Consider the following 19,857-nt stretch of genomic DNA (forward strand, 5'->3'; position numbering starts at 1 on the left):
GCAGTTTCTGGGCAAAGGATTGTAGGTCCCATTTTCTTTAATAACAACATAAACTCTAAAGTGTATGTAACGAAATTGTTGCAACCGTTCATAGCGCAATTAACAGAGATAGTATGCGTTTTTCCAACAAGATGACGTTACAGCGCACGCTTCACGGTTTCAATGTCATACACCCATGAAGCTTTCGGAGAAGAACGTATAGTTTTCGTAGATTTATGGCCTCCCAGATCACCCGATCTGTATACCTGCGATTTTTATTTGGGTAATTTAAAGGGTGAAGACTACAGTAACAAACTGCATACAATTGAAGAGTTGAGTATAAACATTCGCAATGCGATTACGTAAATCACACAAGATGAAGTGTCAAAAGTTTCCAGAAATACGTTGAGACGTACTGAGTTGTGTTTCGAAGTTCAAGGTGAACATTTCCAGGACCTCCTGTGAGCTATTGACGTATTGAATGATCAGTACGTTGTTCTCGATTATAATACATTGCTTCATAATAATAATTTACTATTACTATTCTGTAATCTATATTTACAGTAAACGAGTTATGAGACATGGGGTCTCTTTTATCTTGACCACCTTGTATAATTGTAAATATACACTAATATCGAAATATTATAATCAGTGTCTTGCTATTCACCGTCTCCCTTAGCCTCGGAGCACAGTTGTGGGATATTAAAACTCAACAGAAGATTGTCTAACTTCAAAATTATTTCTAGAATTAGAGAACATATTTGAAAAGCTATTTTTGCTGTTCTGAAGAAAATAGAATCAGCGTGTGGTTATCTAGCGTGTCAGGTGTGCAGTGTAATTGAATTACGGAGCATGCGTTAAGGAGTACCATGTGCGATAGTATATTGTTCATTTTCGTTATTCTTATAAGAAACCGCCTTAGAAATTTGTTTCAGAACTATTAGATCACATTTATTTGTTGTTTAGACCGCAATCTGAGAAATAGAAAGAGACGTGTTTTTAGCGCAAGATTCGGTTTATCTAAATCCTAAAATATATACAGTACATGGGATTCAATAGGTATTTCAGGGAGCGCGGTGGCTCAGTGGTAGAGCGTTCACCTCCGGTGCTTGGGGTCCCTGATTCGATCCCAGCTCGTGCCGTGTGGACAAACACCTTGCTCGTGGGTTCTCCCTTTTCCTCCCATTTTCTTCATTCCACCATTTCACTCATATCTCATCATCACCGTCTCCTTTAGCCTAACCGGCATAACCGTGGGACGTAAAACTTAAATATTTTCATTTTTTCAATAGGTATTTCAGTTATTTATCTGCTGTGTTGTAGTTGTGATGAAAGCTTCTATAATTTTATTGCCATTTGGTTCGAGAAACGACCGTAAAACGTATTATTTGCCAAATCCTTTGCTTATATTACAGGAGTTTTACTGTAACTCAATGATAGCGCTCACCTCAAGTGCAACATATCCCTGGTCATGTGACTTCATGGTGGACAGCATCGTGTTTATGCATTTTCTCGGGGTTTTCCCGTGTCCTTTCACATTCTCATTCCGCTAATTCTGTTATAATTCACTTTCATTAATTATCAATTTTTTTAAGCATTGAGAACATGGTCATGGGACGTAAAAGGTATCATTTAAATTATGATATTATTTCATTTGGACTTACATATCGTGCACTTCTTGTACTGTTATTCCTACCATAGGAAGTTTTATCAACCAGAATGTCCATCTTTAAGTGCGATTTTACTTTTTTTTTTTTTAATCATAGGCTGAAGCGAATGATGTTTCCTTCGTAATGTATGTATAAACTTTAAATGTCCGAGCAATAAAATATTCACCATGTGTGGGGAAAATCAACAGTTGATGAATGTAATTATAGCCACTTTTTAAAATAAGCTCTAATTTTATCATCAACTTGTTTTTAAAAAGGTTGAAGGCACGAGATAATTGTTCGGAAAACCGGAACCGGTTTTTGGAAACGTTACAGTACAGTCAAAATCCTGTTTGTTTCGAAATTACCGAACCGGTTTTGGAGAAAACCGAAATATCAGTTTTTCTTTTTAAAAAAACTGTTTTATCCATGGCTTAAAAATACTTGACTTATTCGGCTTTTTTTTTTTTTTTTTTTTTTTTTTTTTTTTTGTCAACATATATGAAATAGATTTATCTTAAATATTCAAAATCAGATTAAAACAAAAACTGCCGAAACAGAACCATATTGTTTTTGTTTGTCATGCCTTTATTTCTGACTAAAGTTAATTCCAAAGCCAGAATAAGTAATTTACAGATGGAATAGATAAATGCTGAAAAAATCAAATCATCTTTTCATTAGAGAAATTTAAATAATAACTGGTAAAGTTACTTCAAAATTACGAAAACTGAAGTTTTTCTTGTCTAGATGTGGTGTCATTGCTAATCTCAAAGCAGGTATGTAGCTTATCAGCTGTTCTTCGGACGCTGAATTGCTTCAACTACCTGTAGATATGCTCGAATTTAAGACGCACCTCTATTTCTAAACTTCAACAATTGTGCCAGTTTCTTATAGTCAATTCTAAGACGCATCCTGGATATTCAGTGAAGCAATTAAGAATCTGACAGTACAAATTAAATCATACGGGTTTACTTGTTTACAATCTTACAGCGTGAACAGAGGACATCCTTCTTAAACACTTTCACTGTCTAAAAACAAACATTCACTATCACTTTGTGTGCGGTTTTGAGTGCGATTTCAAGACGCACCCCCATTTTATACCTGAAATTTTTGCAGAAAAAGTGCGTCTTAGATTCTAGTATATACGGTAGTAAGAGCACTCGTTTCGATATATATATATAATATGTGTGTGTGTTTAATTTGTGTAAGGCTATAAAGATCTGCTAGATAATGATAACATGGTGTATTTACAAAATATGAATAATTGTATTGAAATTAGATAAGTACTAAAATGATTAAATAAAATGCATTTATTTTCATACTCTCTCAAAGCTTCTGTTGAAAATAAATATTACATGTTTCAGGAAATTTTTCAAAACCGGATATAATATTTGGAAGTATAATTATGACGTTCTTCTTTTCTTTCAGACTATGAAAAAGAAGTTCTTCGTTCTAAGAGGTGATTCATCAGATGTTCCTGCTAGACTAGAATATTATGATAGTGAGAAGAAGTGGAAAGCTAATCATCCACCGAAAAGGTATAAACCTTTAAGAAGTTGTTTTATTAGTCATTAAAGACTTAGTTAACATAATATAATCAAATAAAATGTCTAAATTTATCTTCTGCTAGTTCTAATAATAACACTTTTATTATATTGTATTCCGAGTGTTAATTGTTTGTCTAGGAACGAAGGAGAAAATAATAAGGATTTTTATTAGATTTAATAGTGGTTTCTTTACATCATAATGTGGAAATATTGTTAGAAAGTTATGAAGAAATAACGGAAGTTTGTTTCAAAATTATTTATTTATTGCCTTTTTTCTACAGCAGCGAGGTTAAGGTCGTAAGGCCCTCTCTTGCACCTAACTACTAACAAAAATTGAAAACTATTTCATACAAAAAAAATACATTGATTCACGTTATACACGCATGTCTATTAGGAACACAATATAAGAATAACTAGTACAATACAAAACTATATAAATATGACAGTTGCAAAGAATCTTACGAAAGTTTTGTGTTATGTTTATCAGAGTGTGGCTATGTTAAGTGGGACGGTTCTGCTTTAGCAAGTTTTTCGTTTCTAGGGCAAATTTTGATTTTGATTTTAAGTTTCTCACACTGGGGGGTAAACAGTTCCAGAGACGAATACTAGTAGGCACGAATAATTTGCCGTATGTCTCTGTGAGATGTTTAGGGAGTAGCAAAGAATTACTTGCTCTAGTGACGCGGCCGTGACTGGCAGCGAATTGATAATTATTGTTTAAATACAGAGGGGCCTTGTTATTGAAATTACTGAAAATTGTTACACAAGGTGTGAGGGGCAAAAATCAGTTGGTGCCTTCATTTGCTATATGATTTCTGTGTGTTCATTGTTCATCTCCCGTGAAACAAGAGTGAGAGTTAATAATACTAATTTGTATTACTTTGTCTGTCATGATGTACGTTGAAAAAAACTTATGCTAGACGTATATCTTAAAGTCAATAGTATTAAATGCACAAAAATTAAAGCCTTTTCAGAACAAAACAAAGTATAAGCTACTATCTCGGAAAAATTCATGTAAGCAATTTATCCAAAACAGGAACAATATATGTATATGTATATACAGGGTGGCCCAAAAGTAGGCAGACAGTCCCGTACTGATCATCTCACTGTATTTTATATCATTTCTTATTGTTATCAAACAGGTAGACCTAGTTTCTTTATTATTTGTTCTTAACGTCTTTTTTTACTTACAACTTAAGCCCGCAACAGTCGAAACACATAAATCCGTAAACGAGAATGTTGTATTTAATCAATGCAAGGGTGTATAACGAGGAAGATAATAAGTGCTACTTCCTGCGAAATTGAGTTATTAGGTGGAATGGGTTGGGATCGAACCACAGAACAGTATGTAGGTAGTTTAATTTAGAAAATATATCTACAGGTGGCAGTGGAAGCTTGTTTGGTATGCATCATTGCGTGAGTGTGTTAAACTTTATTTTTCCAGTTTACTCTAAAATTAGAAAATGTGACACACCATTTCCTTCCTCCAAGTCGTATATATATGGAACTTACCACCATTTTCTTTCCATATATATGAAACTAACTCTATTTTCAGTGGAACCCAGGGGTTCAACACTGCGTTTACAAAAGCTCTCCATTGACTTTTATCCCTAGCTAACTGGATCCAGTTTCTGATTTGTACTCATATTTCGGCGAGATCCATCTTAATATTATCCTCCAATCTGCTCCTAGGTCTTCCTAGTGTTCATTTTCCGATTGAATTTCCGGTAAATCTTTGAAAGCGTTCCTACTTTTTTCCGTTCTGGCTACATGACCTGCCGAGTCGAGCCTCCTAAACTTAACCATGTTTGGTAAAAGATTTAAATTATGCAATTCCTCATTATGAAGTTTCCGCCGTTTCGCACACAAACAGAATGACCTTTTTTTTTTACCTGAAAAGTCAAGATCTATATTTGCTATTATTCAAGGAAAGAGCTGGTCAAACTTCTTGTTTTTCCTGGAGAAAATGGCAAGTGACTATCTCTTCGTAATGGTGACATTGAACTCATGAACACACTGTACGTAGGCTATAATGCCCTTTTCACAGTTCTATTGCTAATAAGAAAACTTGATTTAGTTTGTAATTCTACCATATAAGAGGGCCGCGGTGGCTCCGTGGTAGAGCGTTCATCTCTGGTGCTTGGGGTCCCAGGTTCGATCTCAGCTCGCGCCAAGTGGAGTTTGTGGTGGACAAACACCGTGTGCGTGAGTTTCCTCGGGGTGCTCCCGTTTCCTCCCACTTCATTCCACCATTTCATTCATTCATTTCTCATCATCACCGTCTCCTTTAACCTGGCAGAACCGTGGGACGTAAAACTCAAAGATTTCATGTCATTTCTACCATATAAGAAGGTGCGAACGAAAGAGGACATAGGAATCCAAATTAAGAATGCAGTTTATCTTCCTTCATGACCAAAGGGGTTTCTCATGTTGGTCCCGGGTTTGATCCTGGTGGGATTGCGCAGGATACAAACAAAATTAGTGGCTGGGATTCCACTTTAATGTGTCGATTCCGCCTCATTGCTGAGAAAGGATGCTAAACTTCTATTAATTAACCAAGCAATCAATTAAGAATTGTTGTTCTTATAATTCTATAAAAAGTTACAAGAACTTAAATAATAATTATGTGATAGAAAATTGTTACCCCGCGTTCTCTTGTTCAAACAACTATATCGAAAAATCACTAAGAGGCAACAGAAGTCATTCCGTATAGCAAGAAATGTGTTCAAATGTGTATGCATTTAATTTTCTGCGACTGCAGGGATGATTGTATTGATACGTTAATGCAAAACATGAAAACGCATATCAGAGAGTACATCCAGGACATTAAGAGCCTGACTTAGTAAAAATAACACAAAATTTCCATTTTTTTTTTTTTTTGTTTGTTTTTAATAAATGACAGGAGGTAATGAAATACAACTTACCAAAATCATAGATAATGTTGTTCTACAACAGAAAATATGAACCTGAAGAATTTTCACTGTTACCATCAATAGAAATTACAGCGTTGCCAGAATAACATTTTCTCCAAAATCTGAGTTAAGGCAGCGACCAGAGGAATGAACTCAATTGCATTTGATTACGTATCATGTTTTGGTATCCTGTGAACTTTTTTTAAAAAAATAATAATTGTATTTAGTTTGTAATAAACAAAATACTTTTAACATACAGTTATGAAAATTAGATAATAATGTTTTTTTAAAAAGTAGTTCATAGGATTCTAAAACAACATGGTACGTAATCAAATGCAGTTGAATTCGTTCTTCTGGTCGCTGCCTTAACTTAGATTTTGTGGGAAATGTTATTCTGGCAACATTATAATTTCTTTGGATGGCAACATTGAAAATTCTTCGGGGTCATATTTTCTGTTGTAGAATAACATTATTTATGATTGTGGAAGTTATATTTCATTATCTCCTTTTACTTATGAAAAAGAAGCAAAAGAAAAATGGAAAATTTGCATTATTTTTTGTATGTTATGCTCTTAATAACAACACTAACCTTTCAGAATAAGATCAAACCATGTTCAAAAAAGCATATTTATTTGATTGATCAAAATCCAAAATAGGAAGATGTATTTTTAAAGTAGTCCTAACTGAGTATAAAAACAGATTATTGAGTATTTAAAAAAACACCCTAATCTTTTTAACAAGTATTTAAAATGAAAGGGCCAGTTTTCATTTATAAAGACTGGATCATGAAAATCAAAATTTCCTTTCTTCCTCCGTAATGCAGACATTGGACTTCTTTAGTTCTAAACCTACCGTGCATGTCTGCTCATATTCTGTTGCATCATGCGTGATGGAGCAGTATTGGCTGTTTTCTGTGATTAGTTATTTTTTTTTTTTTTTTTTAATTTTTAGATCACTTTTATTAACTCATAGAATTGTAGATCGACTAATAGGAAATAAAGAAAACTTTTTTATTTATTATTTTTATCATTATTAGTAGTATTATTTTATCATGGATATTCACTGCTGCATAATGGAAATTCTGGGACAAACTTTATCTCACAGAATTTTAATATTTTGAATTTATATTGTATTTTCCAGAACCATTACGTTGAAAACCTGTTTCAACATTAATCGTCGTACGGATACAAAACACAAAAATGTGATAGCTCTTTATACGAAGGATGAGAATTTCTCTATAGTGTTTGACTCCAAAGAAGACTTGGAAGATTGGTTGAAAGCTCTGCTCTCTCTCCAACATGGGGAGGACGTTCCTGATGGAACAAGTCCTAAGCCTACCTTTGGTAAGTGTTTCCGTATTTATTTAGCTTTTTGTTTGTTTGTTTGTTTTGTTTCTCATGAGTGCAAAATTCCTCTTGGCTGAGAAAAGTAATTGAGCGAGATAAAACGTAAGAACCTAAAGTAGTAGTAGATAAATAGTAAAAAGCGGTACAGGTTTGTATTTAAAAATCGGCAGTCTCCGGACCAAAGGAATGCTGAATTTTCAATGATTATAAATGTTGTGTATATATATATACAAAAACTGGATTACCGATGGGTGAATTTTTTAATGTCAACCTGTATTATTGATCTGGCTTGTTCATTGCGAGTTAAAAGAGTTTTCTGTATGGTTTGTCACTTTCTCAACAGGTGAAATCACTCAGATGAAAATTGAATCACTATATGAAAACAAGGATTCTAAAGTTGAATATTACAGCTGATCTCTTGATGAGACTCTTGTCTCTGTGGTAAAGAATTCTTGTAGATATTCCTTGACGAAGGACTGGAGATTTTACAAATTACAACAGAAGTTTAAAATAAAGACATACACAGTTGTTACCGTAAGAAGATTGGCGTAGAGTTGTAGTGTACAAAATGGTTTGTAACTCTGTCTCTCCCCCCCCCCCCCTTAATTTTTAGATGTTATATGCAAAATTATAAGAGAAATCCATGTGAGGCTCAAACACAGTTCATGCTTTTAGAAAATTAATAAAACCGTCGGACTTTCACTAAGAAATCTGCATTTTTTTTCTTTCTTTCTACGAGTTTATCAAGAGGCGAGCTATTCACTTTTTAATATTAAAATCAACAATAAGTGTGGGAACAATAAAGTTCGAAGCGGTAGGTATCGAAAACCAATAAGCTTAGAGATGGTGGTCTAAAAAGTCTAGAAGTTGCGCTGTGTTCAATAGTAGTTGCTCTTTTCACACACAGGTGGCACTTGTGTTCAAGATGCTACAGTACATGAATGCTATCATTGTGCTGTGAATGTTGAATAGAATAAGTGGCAGTGCTCGAATAAAACATCGTGCATTATTCAAACCGCGACCAGGTCGACATGCTATTCTTGTACGGTCGTGCAGATAGCAACGGGAGTGAAGCAGCTCGACTCTATCAGGAGCGTTTTCTTAACAGACGCCAACCATTATACAGGACCGTACTACCTGTCCATGTGGGTGCTGGTCGACCCTGTCGTATACGAACACCTGCTATGGACGAAAGCGTGTTAGAAACTGGACAATGAGTCAGGTTCGAGTACGAGGAAAATTAGCCGTGAAATGCAAGTTAGTCACATGACTGTTTGGCGTGCGTTTCATGGAAATGCTTGTACCCATACCACATACAAAGACTATGAGGACTGACAGAAATGGATTTTCAGCTACATGAACCTTTCTACTGGTGGTCCATTCAACACATCATGCTGTTTCAAGCATCAGTACTTATAGTGTGCGGAGCATAATATTTGACCTTCCTGCAGGATACACTACCCAAATTACTAGAAAATGTTTACCTAGTGATTCGCCGGAATAGGTGGTACATGCATGATAGGATTCCCATGAACTTCAGTATGAATGTGAACTGGTGGAAAAACAGTTTTCCACGATGTTATATTGGGCGTTGCGGTCCAGTGTATTGGCCTGCCTGGTCTCCGGATCTGAATCCACTGGATTTTTATCTGTGGGGACACATGAAAAGTGTGGTGTATGCCACTCCTGTCAACGATGTCAACGACTTGGAAACCATATCCGTAACGCCTTTGCAATTGATGGCCATGACACTAGAATCTTCGCATGGATTCGCCAATTCATGATTCGCGGTTGTCATGCATACATTGCTGTCCAGGCAGACACTTATAACACCTCCTATGATGTCCTGACGAACGTACGTTTGTGTTTTTCTGTACATAGATACCTACCGCTTCGAACTTAGTTTCCCACTCATTTGGCCCTCATTAATTCTGCCAATATGCTATATGTTGATAGAAACTCTTTTACTTATCACGGTATCAGGAATCACCTCCCGACGTTTATTACATTAATTAAGTTACACCTAAATAAAGTTCAGCTTGCCAAATTAATATGGCCTTGGACCTCTTTAGACCTCACAACAGCTCTGATGCGATTTGAACAGAGTCATAGAGGCTGTGAATGATAAAGTTGGAATATTAAACAATTCCGTATGCAGTACATTACTCAGTTTCGTGAAAGAGGACAAAGGCGGAAATCTGTGCCGGGTTCATGTTTCCAAAGCACCAAGATGTTGAATTAGGTTCAGTTCTGGAGATGATGCGGGCCAGGGGATGTTCATGAAATCATGCCGCAACAGCTCCAGCTGTGTAAATGGATACATTATCAGTCACTGCCCATAAACATCTGGAAGTAATATGCACATAGTCCCCTAGAATGGCGACATAATCACGGTAGATATTAGCACACTGGACCCAGAAAACTAAGGTAGTGCGACATATAGTATCACAGATCCTTTTTTTTTTTCCACCGTTGGACGGAGATACTGGGATCATATGCTTCTTTGAGCTTTCGCCATACATGAACCGGTCCGTGGTTTGGAATAAGGTGAACATTGACTCGTTTGACCATATTATACATTTTCAACCATCAGCTGTCTATGTTTCATCTTCGCTGCACCATTAGCATCGTGCTAAAGCGTTATAGTCCCTTAACAGCGGTTTTGCATTTACCAGTGTAATCCGATCTCGTATGTTCATGATTATGTCATGCGCGGCGAACTGTGATTGTCGAAACAGACTATGGGAAGTGCTTTTTGAGTTTCTTCGTCACTTACACAGCAGTAACACTTCAATTCTGAGTGACAGTCCGCTTTAATACTCGACGGGAGTTGTTATTGAGCGTTTTCTTGTGATGACTTTTCCCCTTCGCCGATGAGGTTTTGTAGGCCGTGATCACCTTGAACACGTCTCGTGCAACCTACCGAACATACTTGTCACTTTGATCACACTCCCAGCACATAACCTAGCACCAACAGTGGGGATCTTTGGAATCAGTGAGGTCACTCATTTTATCATCTGCTCAGTTCACTGCATACTGACGTTCTACTGGTCCTTCTCTAATATAAAGTTTTCCCTCACACACCAAACAACCACAGCCCAGCCCGGCGACCACCCGTCGTTGTTACCCAAGACATCTGACGTGTTTCCATTAAAATAAGTGTTTGTAATATAATAAGAATTGTGAGATGGCTTATACGGTTATTTCTCATTTTGTGTTTGTATTAAAGGAAAAAAAAACTGTTTTCCGAGGTCCTTCATCTCTACCAAGTAGTTTTTTTTTTCTAATTATGTAATCATGTACTTTTCTATGCATGTTCATTAATTAGCGGTACATGAATTGATTAAGTGATTGTTTGTTGCAGAGCATGTGTGGCAGGTGAATGTTCAGAAGAAAGGTTTAGGAAGCAGCAAAAACATTTACGGTGCATATCGTTTGTGCCTCACAGCTACTACACTTAGTCTAGTCAAGATGACTCAGGATGAAAATCCAGATACTTTCGATTTCTCGGTAAGTGTTACAGCACTTTATTCTATTTCTTTATAATAATAATAGTAATAGCAATTATAATAATGTTTGTACTGGCGGGAGGTGAGCTTGCCTTATAACACCTCAGATGTCAACACTGCAGATGCTGGTAGACTCCTGCTCGCTAGGGGAGCTCCCTCCACCAGTAGGATCAGTGGCGGCTCGACGGGCCAGCGGCCTAAGCCTCCCAGTTTTTTGAGTGTCAAAAATAATTGAAACTATTATTTATATATTTGTCAAAGTTGATAGTAAACTTATGACATACCTATCATAATCTGGGTTCTGGCTACCCCTCAGTTTTTACCTTCTAAATCCGCCACTGAGTAGGATATTAACTAGGAGAGACGACTTCGATCCGGTCGCGCAGTGGACGTATCACACTTTAGTAACATGGGGTTACAGCCGTATGACGAAATGTTCGAGGGACTGACCTTGAAGATACGTGCATAGCAATTACAACACAGGTAGGTGCAATTACAGCCTGGGCAATCTTAACGGCACCGGCCTTAAGTAGGGCATTACCCCGAACTTTGTCTTTTGAGGCAAAGGGAGCGTGAGAGTGGACCACTAAGCCGGATGTAAAGAAAGAAATAAAGTTACTGTTATTACAGTGGAGAGACTAATTGAGTGCTGCTGATTCTAGATGTGGGACTACTTATAATAAAAATAATATTTAACCAAAGTAAATAATAATAATTATTATGTACTAATCTGTGTTATTGTTTCTACAACAGACACATTATGAAAGCATAATCTAAGGCTCAACCAGTTTATAAATTCTAAAAAAAATAAGAACTGACTATATTAAAATTAAATGCTAACATTGTATCTCAAAAAGTGAAAATGTGTGAGGTTCTACACGTGACTTTTTCCTCCATAGTATTAATTTTGGTGGATCAAGAATATCCCTCATATAAATTAATAATCAAAAATGCTTATAGTAGCGAGAGAAGAGGTACTGATGAAAGCCCCATAAATATTGTAATAATTTAATATAATTACATCATTTAATATACTACGTCAAGACCGCCTCCTTTTCTTCAAATGTCAGACTTGCAGCTATGTTGCTTTACTCGCGCCACCTACACAAAAGAAGAAAATGAAACTGTTATCAGGCTGCAATGTATTGACAGAATATCAAACATTAAAATTTAATACTATCAACAATGGAACATTTCCATCAATCCATTGTAGACTTATTCACAATTCACAATTAAATAGTGTATCCTTTTTATTTATTTATTTATTTATTTTTTCTTGAGCCACTGGGTATTTTCTTTGATGTTTCTTAATCACTCACACTTCCTGACGCTGAAATCCGTGAAGTTTGAAGAGGTAAATTAACTTCTGCAGTTCTACCAAAATTTTCGTGAAAAGTATATTTTTTGTTTTGGTGAAATGTGGCGCATATTTTCTGTGAGGCTTTCAAAATCATACCCACAGCTATCCCCTGATTTTTATTCGTGTACTTTTTAATTTAATGTCCTACGTTAACTTTAGTGTAAAAATTATTTGATTTTGATATAAGACTTTGCATATGTTTTCGAGGATTTCTCACAATCCCTACAACTTCGAGGTAAAATCATTTAAAGGCTAAGAGTGAATTTATCTGCAAGTAGGGATAAATTTATTCATCCCCCCTTCTGAAAATGTATTCCCCCACTGCTTGGATTTAAAATCTGCCGAGAATGAATGAAAGAGTAGCCTTCTTCTTTGTCTTCTCAACCGTAGGTTGGTAGGCAACATGGAAATTTTAAAACTTTTCTCTCGCTTGGGAGAGCTGTTTTATACTTTGGTAAAGCCTCTTCTTCGTAACTGCATCTAAATATTCTATCCTTGGTCTTCCTCTTCCTGGTTATCCTTCTGCCTTTCCCTCTATCAGCACAGTGATCCAATCGGAATGCTGAATAAGATGGCCAAGCATGTTCTTTCTTCTTTTTCCTATTATCTTCATGATCTGTCGTCCTTCGTTAGCTTCTTCTAGTACGTCTTCATTTCTTTTCCTTTCGGTCCATGGTATGCGCAGCATTCTGCGCCAACACCACATTTCAAATGCTTCCAGCTTGGATATTTCAGCTTTTCTCAATGTTCACATCTCTGATCCGTAAAGCACCACGCCCCACACTAGAGTCTTAATAAATCGTTTTGGAACGTCCAGTGACACATTTCTTGATGTTAGCAGTCCTCATTTTCTATTGAGTGGCTCTAACGTCCCCGTTTCCCCTCACCTCTCGGCTTAAAAATCATTCCACGACAGTTCGTAAAAATTATTCTCTTTCAATTCAATGTGTGGTGCGTGTATTTGTTAAGGCCTTCCCACATTCCTCACTGTATTAGTTTCAAATCAGTCAGTGATGTTTGAGTGAATTTACCCCCTCCCTCCTCAATTAAAAAATTTATTGCTTGGGAAGTTTAAATAGTCTAATAGAATTACTCATGTTAGTTGGGATTCAAGTTGGTGAAGGGGGGGGGGGCGGTGGCTCAGTGGTAGAGCGTTCACCTCTGGTGCTTGGGGTCCCGGATTCGATCCCAGCTCCCGCCAAGTGAACTTTGTGGTGGACAAACACCGTGCTCGTGGGTTTTCTCGGGGTTCTCCCGTTTCCTCCCACTTTCTTCATTCCACCATTTCACTCATCTCTCATCATCACCGTCTCCTTTAGCCTCACCGGCATAACCGTGGGACGTAAAACTTAAAAAGATTTCAAGTTGGTGAAGGGTAATGCGATGAAAATATTCAAGTTTAAAAGTTTAAAAAAGAAGAAGAGAAGCTTTTTGCTTGCTTTCTACTGCGTCATTAGTATATATTTGTCATTGTCTTTATATGTTATAGAATTTAACTCAGGGGAGAGAACTAAATAAGTTTCTTTCCGTTTTTTCAGCTTAATAGCATTCGTCGCTGCGGTCACTCAGATTGCTTTTTCTACATGGAGATTGGGAGGCTGACAGTCACTGGTGCAGGAGACCTTTGGATGGAAACGGAAGATACGAACATCGCAGAAAATATGCATTCTATCATACTGCAGTAAGTATAATAAAAATGAAGTTTGCTTAAAATTTAGATTCAGTTCCGTGTGGATTCCATGTGTTCCTAATAAGTATTTCATGTACAGTAATTTTAGTAATAATGTTTGTTTCCGTGTAGCCTCATGTCAATCCAGAAGTCAACGGATTAAAAATGTAAGTAATTAAGAGAGTAATGATAGTGGGGGAGGAGAAAAAGAAAGAAATTGGAATCCAAACATTGATATCATGAGTTTGTCTGAATAAAAAAAAAAAAAAAAAAAAAATAAATAAAAAAAAAAGTTTTGGCATATATATGTACGCATGCATGCACACTGATTGTAATAAATATCGAATTCCTTCGTGGATATATAGTTAGCGAAGCGAAGTCAGTTTCAATTCTGGGTGGGAGTCTATGTGGTGCGGATTCCACGTTAAATTGTAGAGCCACGTGTCATATAGCGTCGGTGTTGAACGGGTCGCTAAACTCCAAATCAACCAATCTGTATTGATTAGCTTCGCCATTACGGCGCAGGTTTCGAAAGAGGGGAAAATATTTATAAAATATAGGCGAATGATGAGCACTTTGTTTTCGGATTCAATTCTAGCTGTGGGCAAAGAATTGTCGTTGAATTAGGCCCAGCCTCGGAATAAATTGAGAGACTACTTGAATAAGAGAGATGGAATCTCAGTCTAAGAGGTCCGAACGAACAGATAAATCCGTGTGGTCGACCACAGTTCATCATGTTGCAGGGAATTTATTGTAGAGTGCTTCTTGCATTAAATTATTGTCGTAATTTAGAGAAAACTGTACTAAAATCGGATCAGCAACACACACAGTGACTGGAAGTGACAGATGTCAGTAGAATTAGAAGTTGTTTTTTGGTTCTGAGAAATTTAGCGAAGATTGTTGCCTATTGTTTTATTACTTGCTATCTGCTATTTGGAGTTGTGTATTCTAGTAAGATAGAAGCCAATTTTTTACACACATGTACGATCTTTGCCCAGTACAAGAACCACATGGAATGGAGTGTGAACTCGTGCTTCAGTAATGAGTTTCCTATATATAATTTACTTTCTTCTTCTGACTTGTAAAATACAGATATAGCGCACTTTTAAGTGTATAGCATGCTGCTGATGTTATATAGCCAAAAATTGTCCCATTGAAAAAATAAATAAGAAGTCTTTCACTTTCACATAATGTACCAATGTGTAGAGAACCGGTTAAAAAAGTCATAAAGCGTCTACTTGCTAGTTTAATTTCCCACCAGTCCAGCGAACTTTGTATTTTTCCTACAAGGAGAGAGATCGTTTCGATACATCCGGCTTCAGAAAACTGATGCAATGTAATATCGTGGTTCAGGGGCCGGTGGCTTTGTACCTCTTTGGTGTTTTCATTTCTAGCGTCACTGGAGTGCATCTATAAGGTAACCAAAAAAATTCCTCCAACTTTTGACGTTCCATCTGATGAAGCCATTATAGAGAGGAAACGAAATTATTTACGTGACGGAAAAGCGATGGGTTAATGTGACTACTGACCTGCGCCAATATAGGTCAGTTACGCACATATATTCGAGTCAGAGTTGTTTGATACTAAATTAGGCATTGTGATAAAGGAATTCTCTCTCTCTCTTTCTCTCTCTCATTTTCTGTTTTTCTTCTTTTTATGTATTTAATAGGCCCAAAAAGATATACAGGTATTCTCAACTAACCAAGCGTGAACTCACGTTGAACTGACCCTATGAGATCTCGTATCACAACTTACAGGACATAACCATGATTAGTGCTAATTAACAAATTATAAGAAGTAACAGAAGGAGTTCTGGTATTTTATGTTAGTTTCTCAATACGTTATATAATGAATATTGTATGATTGCTTTAAATTCTTAAACATAAACTAAATACAACTTTCTTACAAGGCTGTCTATAATCTTTAATATAAATTAATTAGAAATGTTACAGTTTCGGAAGTATATCACTTCCTTCTTCAGACTACTATTCCAACTGAAATCATAAATAATCTTTCAGTTGGATTATTTATGATTTCAGTTGGAATAGTAGTCTGAAGAAGGAAGTGATATACTTCCGAAACTGTAACATTTCTAATTAATTTATAATAAAGATTATAGACAGCCTTGTAAGAAAGTTGTATTTAGTTTGTGTTTAAGATGGACACAAGGCCTTTTTATCATAATATCCATGTTAAATTCTTAATTTTTGTTTTCGCTGTTGATAAGTTGTCAGTCAGTTACTGGTATTTAATTACTTAAACAAGTTGTTTTTTTGTAGCGCAATGAATAATTGTCCCAAAGATGATTTGGCACCGCGACCACGAACAAGATCATCATCAGCAAATGAAGCTTCGAAACCTATAAGCGTACTTCAGAGGCGGCAGACGACTCATGCTGGTAAGTGTAACATCTACTTTGCCCTTTATCAGAAGTTTGTTTTATCAGAATTTCTGAAACTAATTAAAACATAGTTTACTTACTAAGTGTTTCAATGATAACACACAAAATAGAATATATTTAAACTGGTGTATTTTTCGAAGATTTTCTACAATTACCTTTCTATTTCTACAAAATTTATTCTTTATAATTGAGAATACATCCACTATTAATGGTTTCTTGCATATTCTATCTGAACTGTTTAAACCAACATGTTTACACATGTCTGGCCACACAACTTCATAACACAAATGTTCAGATCTGGCCATATAAGAAAATGATATCAGACGATACGTACTATTGTCCATATCAACCTATACAGATTTATTAATGTTATCATTATATAAGTTACGGTGATGTATATACCAGATATATTTATTAAAGTTCCTTGAAGAAATTATTACAAAGTCGTGCATTGTAGTGATGTACGAGGAACATTTGGTAAGTCTGTGACTTCTCACGAGATGACACCCAATTGCAAGTTCCATTTTGTAGTTGAAATTGGCGGTCTTTAATAAATTAACTGAGCATTTGGATTGTCTTTTGTTCGATACACTGTTGTTAGCAACATTCTTAACCGGATAAATACGTGTTTGATATTTGAAATGGAAAAAAAAGTTAATAGTATGTGCTTGTTAAGCATTACTTTTTGTGGTGAAAACTATTAGTGAATGCTGATGTTGGAGACAAAGCTTGAAAAGTATTATTAAGACTTCTCCGTCGTATGGAATGATGCAAAAGTGGTTCATAGAATTTCGTTGAAGTTTTGCTTGAGTATGAATGATACTGAGCGTTCAAAGTGTGAAAAGAGGTCATATCTGAGGAAATGATTAATAGAATTCATGACATTGATATGAAAGATTGTCAAGTGAAGATGCGCTAGATAACTATGATGGCTTCTTCTTTCTCACCTCAACCATAGGTTAATGGGCAACATGGAAATTTTAAATCTTTTTTTCTCCCTTTGAAATGCTGTTTTATACTTTGATAAGATCTCTTCTTCGTAATTGCATCTAGATATTCTATCCGTGGTCGTCTTCTTCCTGGTTTTCCTTCTGCCTTTGATCAACACGGTGATCCCATCGGAATGCCGAATAAGATGGCCAAGCATGCTGTTTCTTCTTTTTCCTATTATCTTCATGATCTGTCATCCTTCATTGGCTTCCTTTAGTACGTCTTTATTCTTTTTTCTTTCGGTTCATGATATGCACAGCATTCTGCGCCAACACCACATTTCAAGTGCTTCCAGCTTGGATATTTCTTTCAAATGCTAAAACTTCGCTGGACTAATGTTGTTGAACATTTTCCTCCGTCAGGGAAAGACACCTGGGAACGAGAAAGCATTTACAAATGCGTCAGTGATCCTTGCGCCCCGTTCAGTCAATCTTTATTCATGTATGCGTCACCAAACTTTATTAGTATGTGATATTCTAAAGCTTAATACCAGTGATTTCGTGTTGTAGGAGAGATTTGTTTAGGATGTGTAATAATTTATGTGACTGATAGTTGCTGCTGAAATCGTGACAATAAATGTAGCTATTGGAATAGGCTTTTTACGCAACAACGGTTGTACTTTTTTTAGTGTATGAATTGGCGACACTACTTACTGTCAAGTAGGAACGAGAAGCTGTTTTATTTGCCAGGTTCACAAGTAATTCTTCACAACTGTACAGTTAAATTAGGACGTTATAAATTTCTTTATGCTGGTTTTCTTTCAACTGGTGGTGACATAAATACCACATTCTTAAATGATACACAAAGATTATTAATAAATAAATAGATAAAACTGGACTAAGAGTCGAACCGGGTTCTCCGGCTCACCATTTCGATACCTACGCTACCCCAATCTGCTTCCTGAAGGAAGCTTTTCATTTGAGGAAGCAGACTGGGTATCGTAGTAGTTAACGCATCGGTACGGTAAGTGGGAGGCCTGGAACTCGTATTTCAATCCGATGATACAGTTTTTTACTCTTTGTGTATGATATTCACACGAGAAGAATAAGGTTTAATGAATATAAAACCGTAAAATTTACTATTGTACAATAGTAGAAAACACATGCTTAGCTCATTTCTTAAAATTTTATTTTATTTTAGTTATTAAATATTTTAACGAAGAGTTTATGTACTAAGCAAGACCCCCCTCTCTACTTATGAGGTGAATCCTCATGTTGGACGCTTTCTAAATAAAGAAATAGAAATAAGAATATTATAGAAATTGACTCCATTAAGAACTGAATTACCAAATTGCCGAAACTTGTATTAGCTTAGTTTTAATTAAGAGTTTTTATATCTAATTCCGCACCTCCAGTTTAAGCCAACTCATATTGGACATTTTGGGCCGCGGTGGCTCAGTGATAAGATCGTTCACCTCAGATGCATGGAGTACCTGGTTCGATCTCAGCTAACGCCAAGTGAACTTTGTGGTGGACAAACATCGTGTACATGGTTTTCTTGGGATTCTCCCGTTTCCTCCCACTTTCTTCATTTCATTAATTTCTCATCATCACCGCTTTCTTTAGCCTATCCAGCATAACCGTGGGACGTAAAACTCAGATTTCATTTCATTTCATTTTCATATTGGATATTTTATAAATATTAAAATCTTAAAATTCGAATATTATAGAAATCTTTCCTGTTTCCGTTAAGAGCGCAATTTTCGAATACTGGTGTTTTCCCATATATTTAATTAAAAGTTGATGTACAGAATTTCACTTCACGCCTTCCTCTATAGAAATGGCCCTCTTTTCTTATTTAAGAGCAGAATTTTTGAAAACGCTAAAAGAAGTGTTCAATTATTACATCTATTAAGAAGTTAAACACAGAATTTTATAAACATGCAATAAACATAAATATAAACATATCAATCCACGCACGAGATTAAACAATAGCAGTGTAATGATCAGATAAAAAGAAGACAAAAAATATATTTTTATTTAACTTTTGGTAAATATAAGTCCGTGAATAATTACAGTCTACAATATGATGAGTGAAAGAAAAAAACTTGAGGTGATGGTTAGAAATGAGTCTTTATCTCATTTATGAAAATTTTAAAAGTAATTATACGAGTCCTCTCTCGTAGCTCTAGACGAGCTATAATATCATACGTATTATTAAAGCACCCTTTCTGGTGTCCATACATTTCACTTCATTTCGTTTCTTATACACACACATAAAATTACGTTTACTAATTGTAACTGACACATATTCTGTTCGTAGAAGTATTTGTCAATATATTTCTCCCATTTCTGGGGTTAAGTGTTCAATTATTTTTAATAATAAGTTTGTATGCTGAGTTTTATTTCTTCAACAAGAGTTTTCGTCAGATAATTATTCTTGGGGGGAAAAAATTCTGTTGTTTCTTCTTAACCCTGCGTTAGGCGCATATGTTTGTATTGCACAATTAGGCGCGTGGGTGCCAGGTGTTACCCACCTGTTAAAAAGTATCTAGA

The 19,857-nt window shown here is 35.9% G+C and overlaps 1 protein-coding gene across 3 annotated transcripts in view; it reads left to right on the forward strand.

Moving 5' to 3' along the window:
* Positions 1–19,857, forward strand: part of chico (insulin receptor substrate 1 chico) — an 88,211-nt gene that overhangs the window by 21,035 nt on the left and 47,319 nt on the right. For all 3 annotated transcript variants that reach the window (XM_081755977.1, XM_081755978.1, XM_081755979.1), the window contains exons 3-7: positions 3,057–3,166; positions 7,228–7,430; positions 10,798–10,943; positions 13,841–13,983; positions 16,251–16,369. In XM_081755977.1, the coding sequence (XP_081612103.1) occupies positions 3,057–3,166; positions 7,228–7,430; positions 10,798–10,943; positions 13,841–13,983; positions 16,251–16,369 (721 nt within the window). The remainder of the gene's footprint in view (positions 1–3,056; positions 3,167–7,227; positions 7,431–10,797; positions 10,944–13,840; positions 13,984–16,250; positions 16,370–19,857) is intronic.

Source organism: Thermobia domestica, chromosome 4, assembly GCF_964235325.1.
Source record: "Thermobia domestica chromosome 4, izTheDome1.hap1.1, whole genome shotgun sequence".
Lineage (NCBI taxonomy): Eukaryota > Metazoa > Arthropoda > Insecta > Zygentoma > Lepismatidae > Thermobia > Thermobia domestica.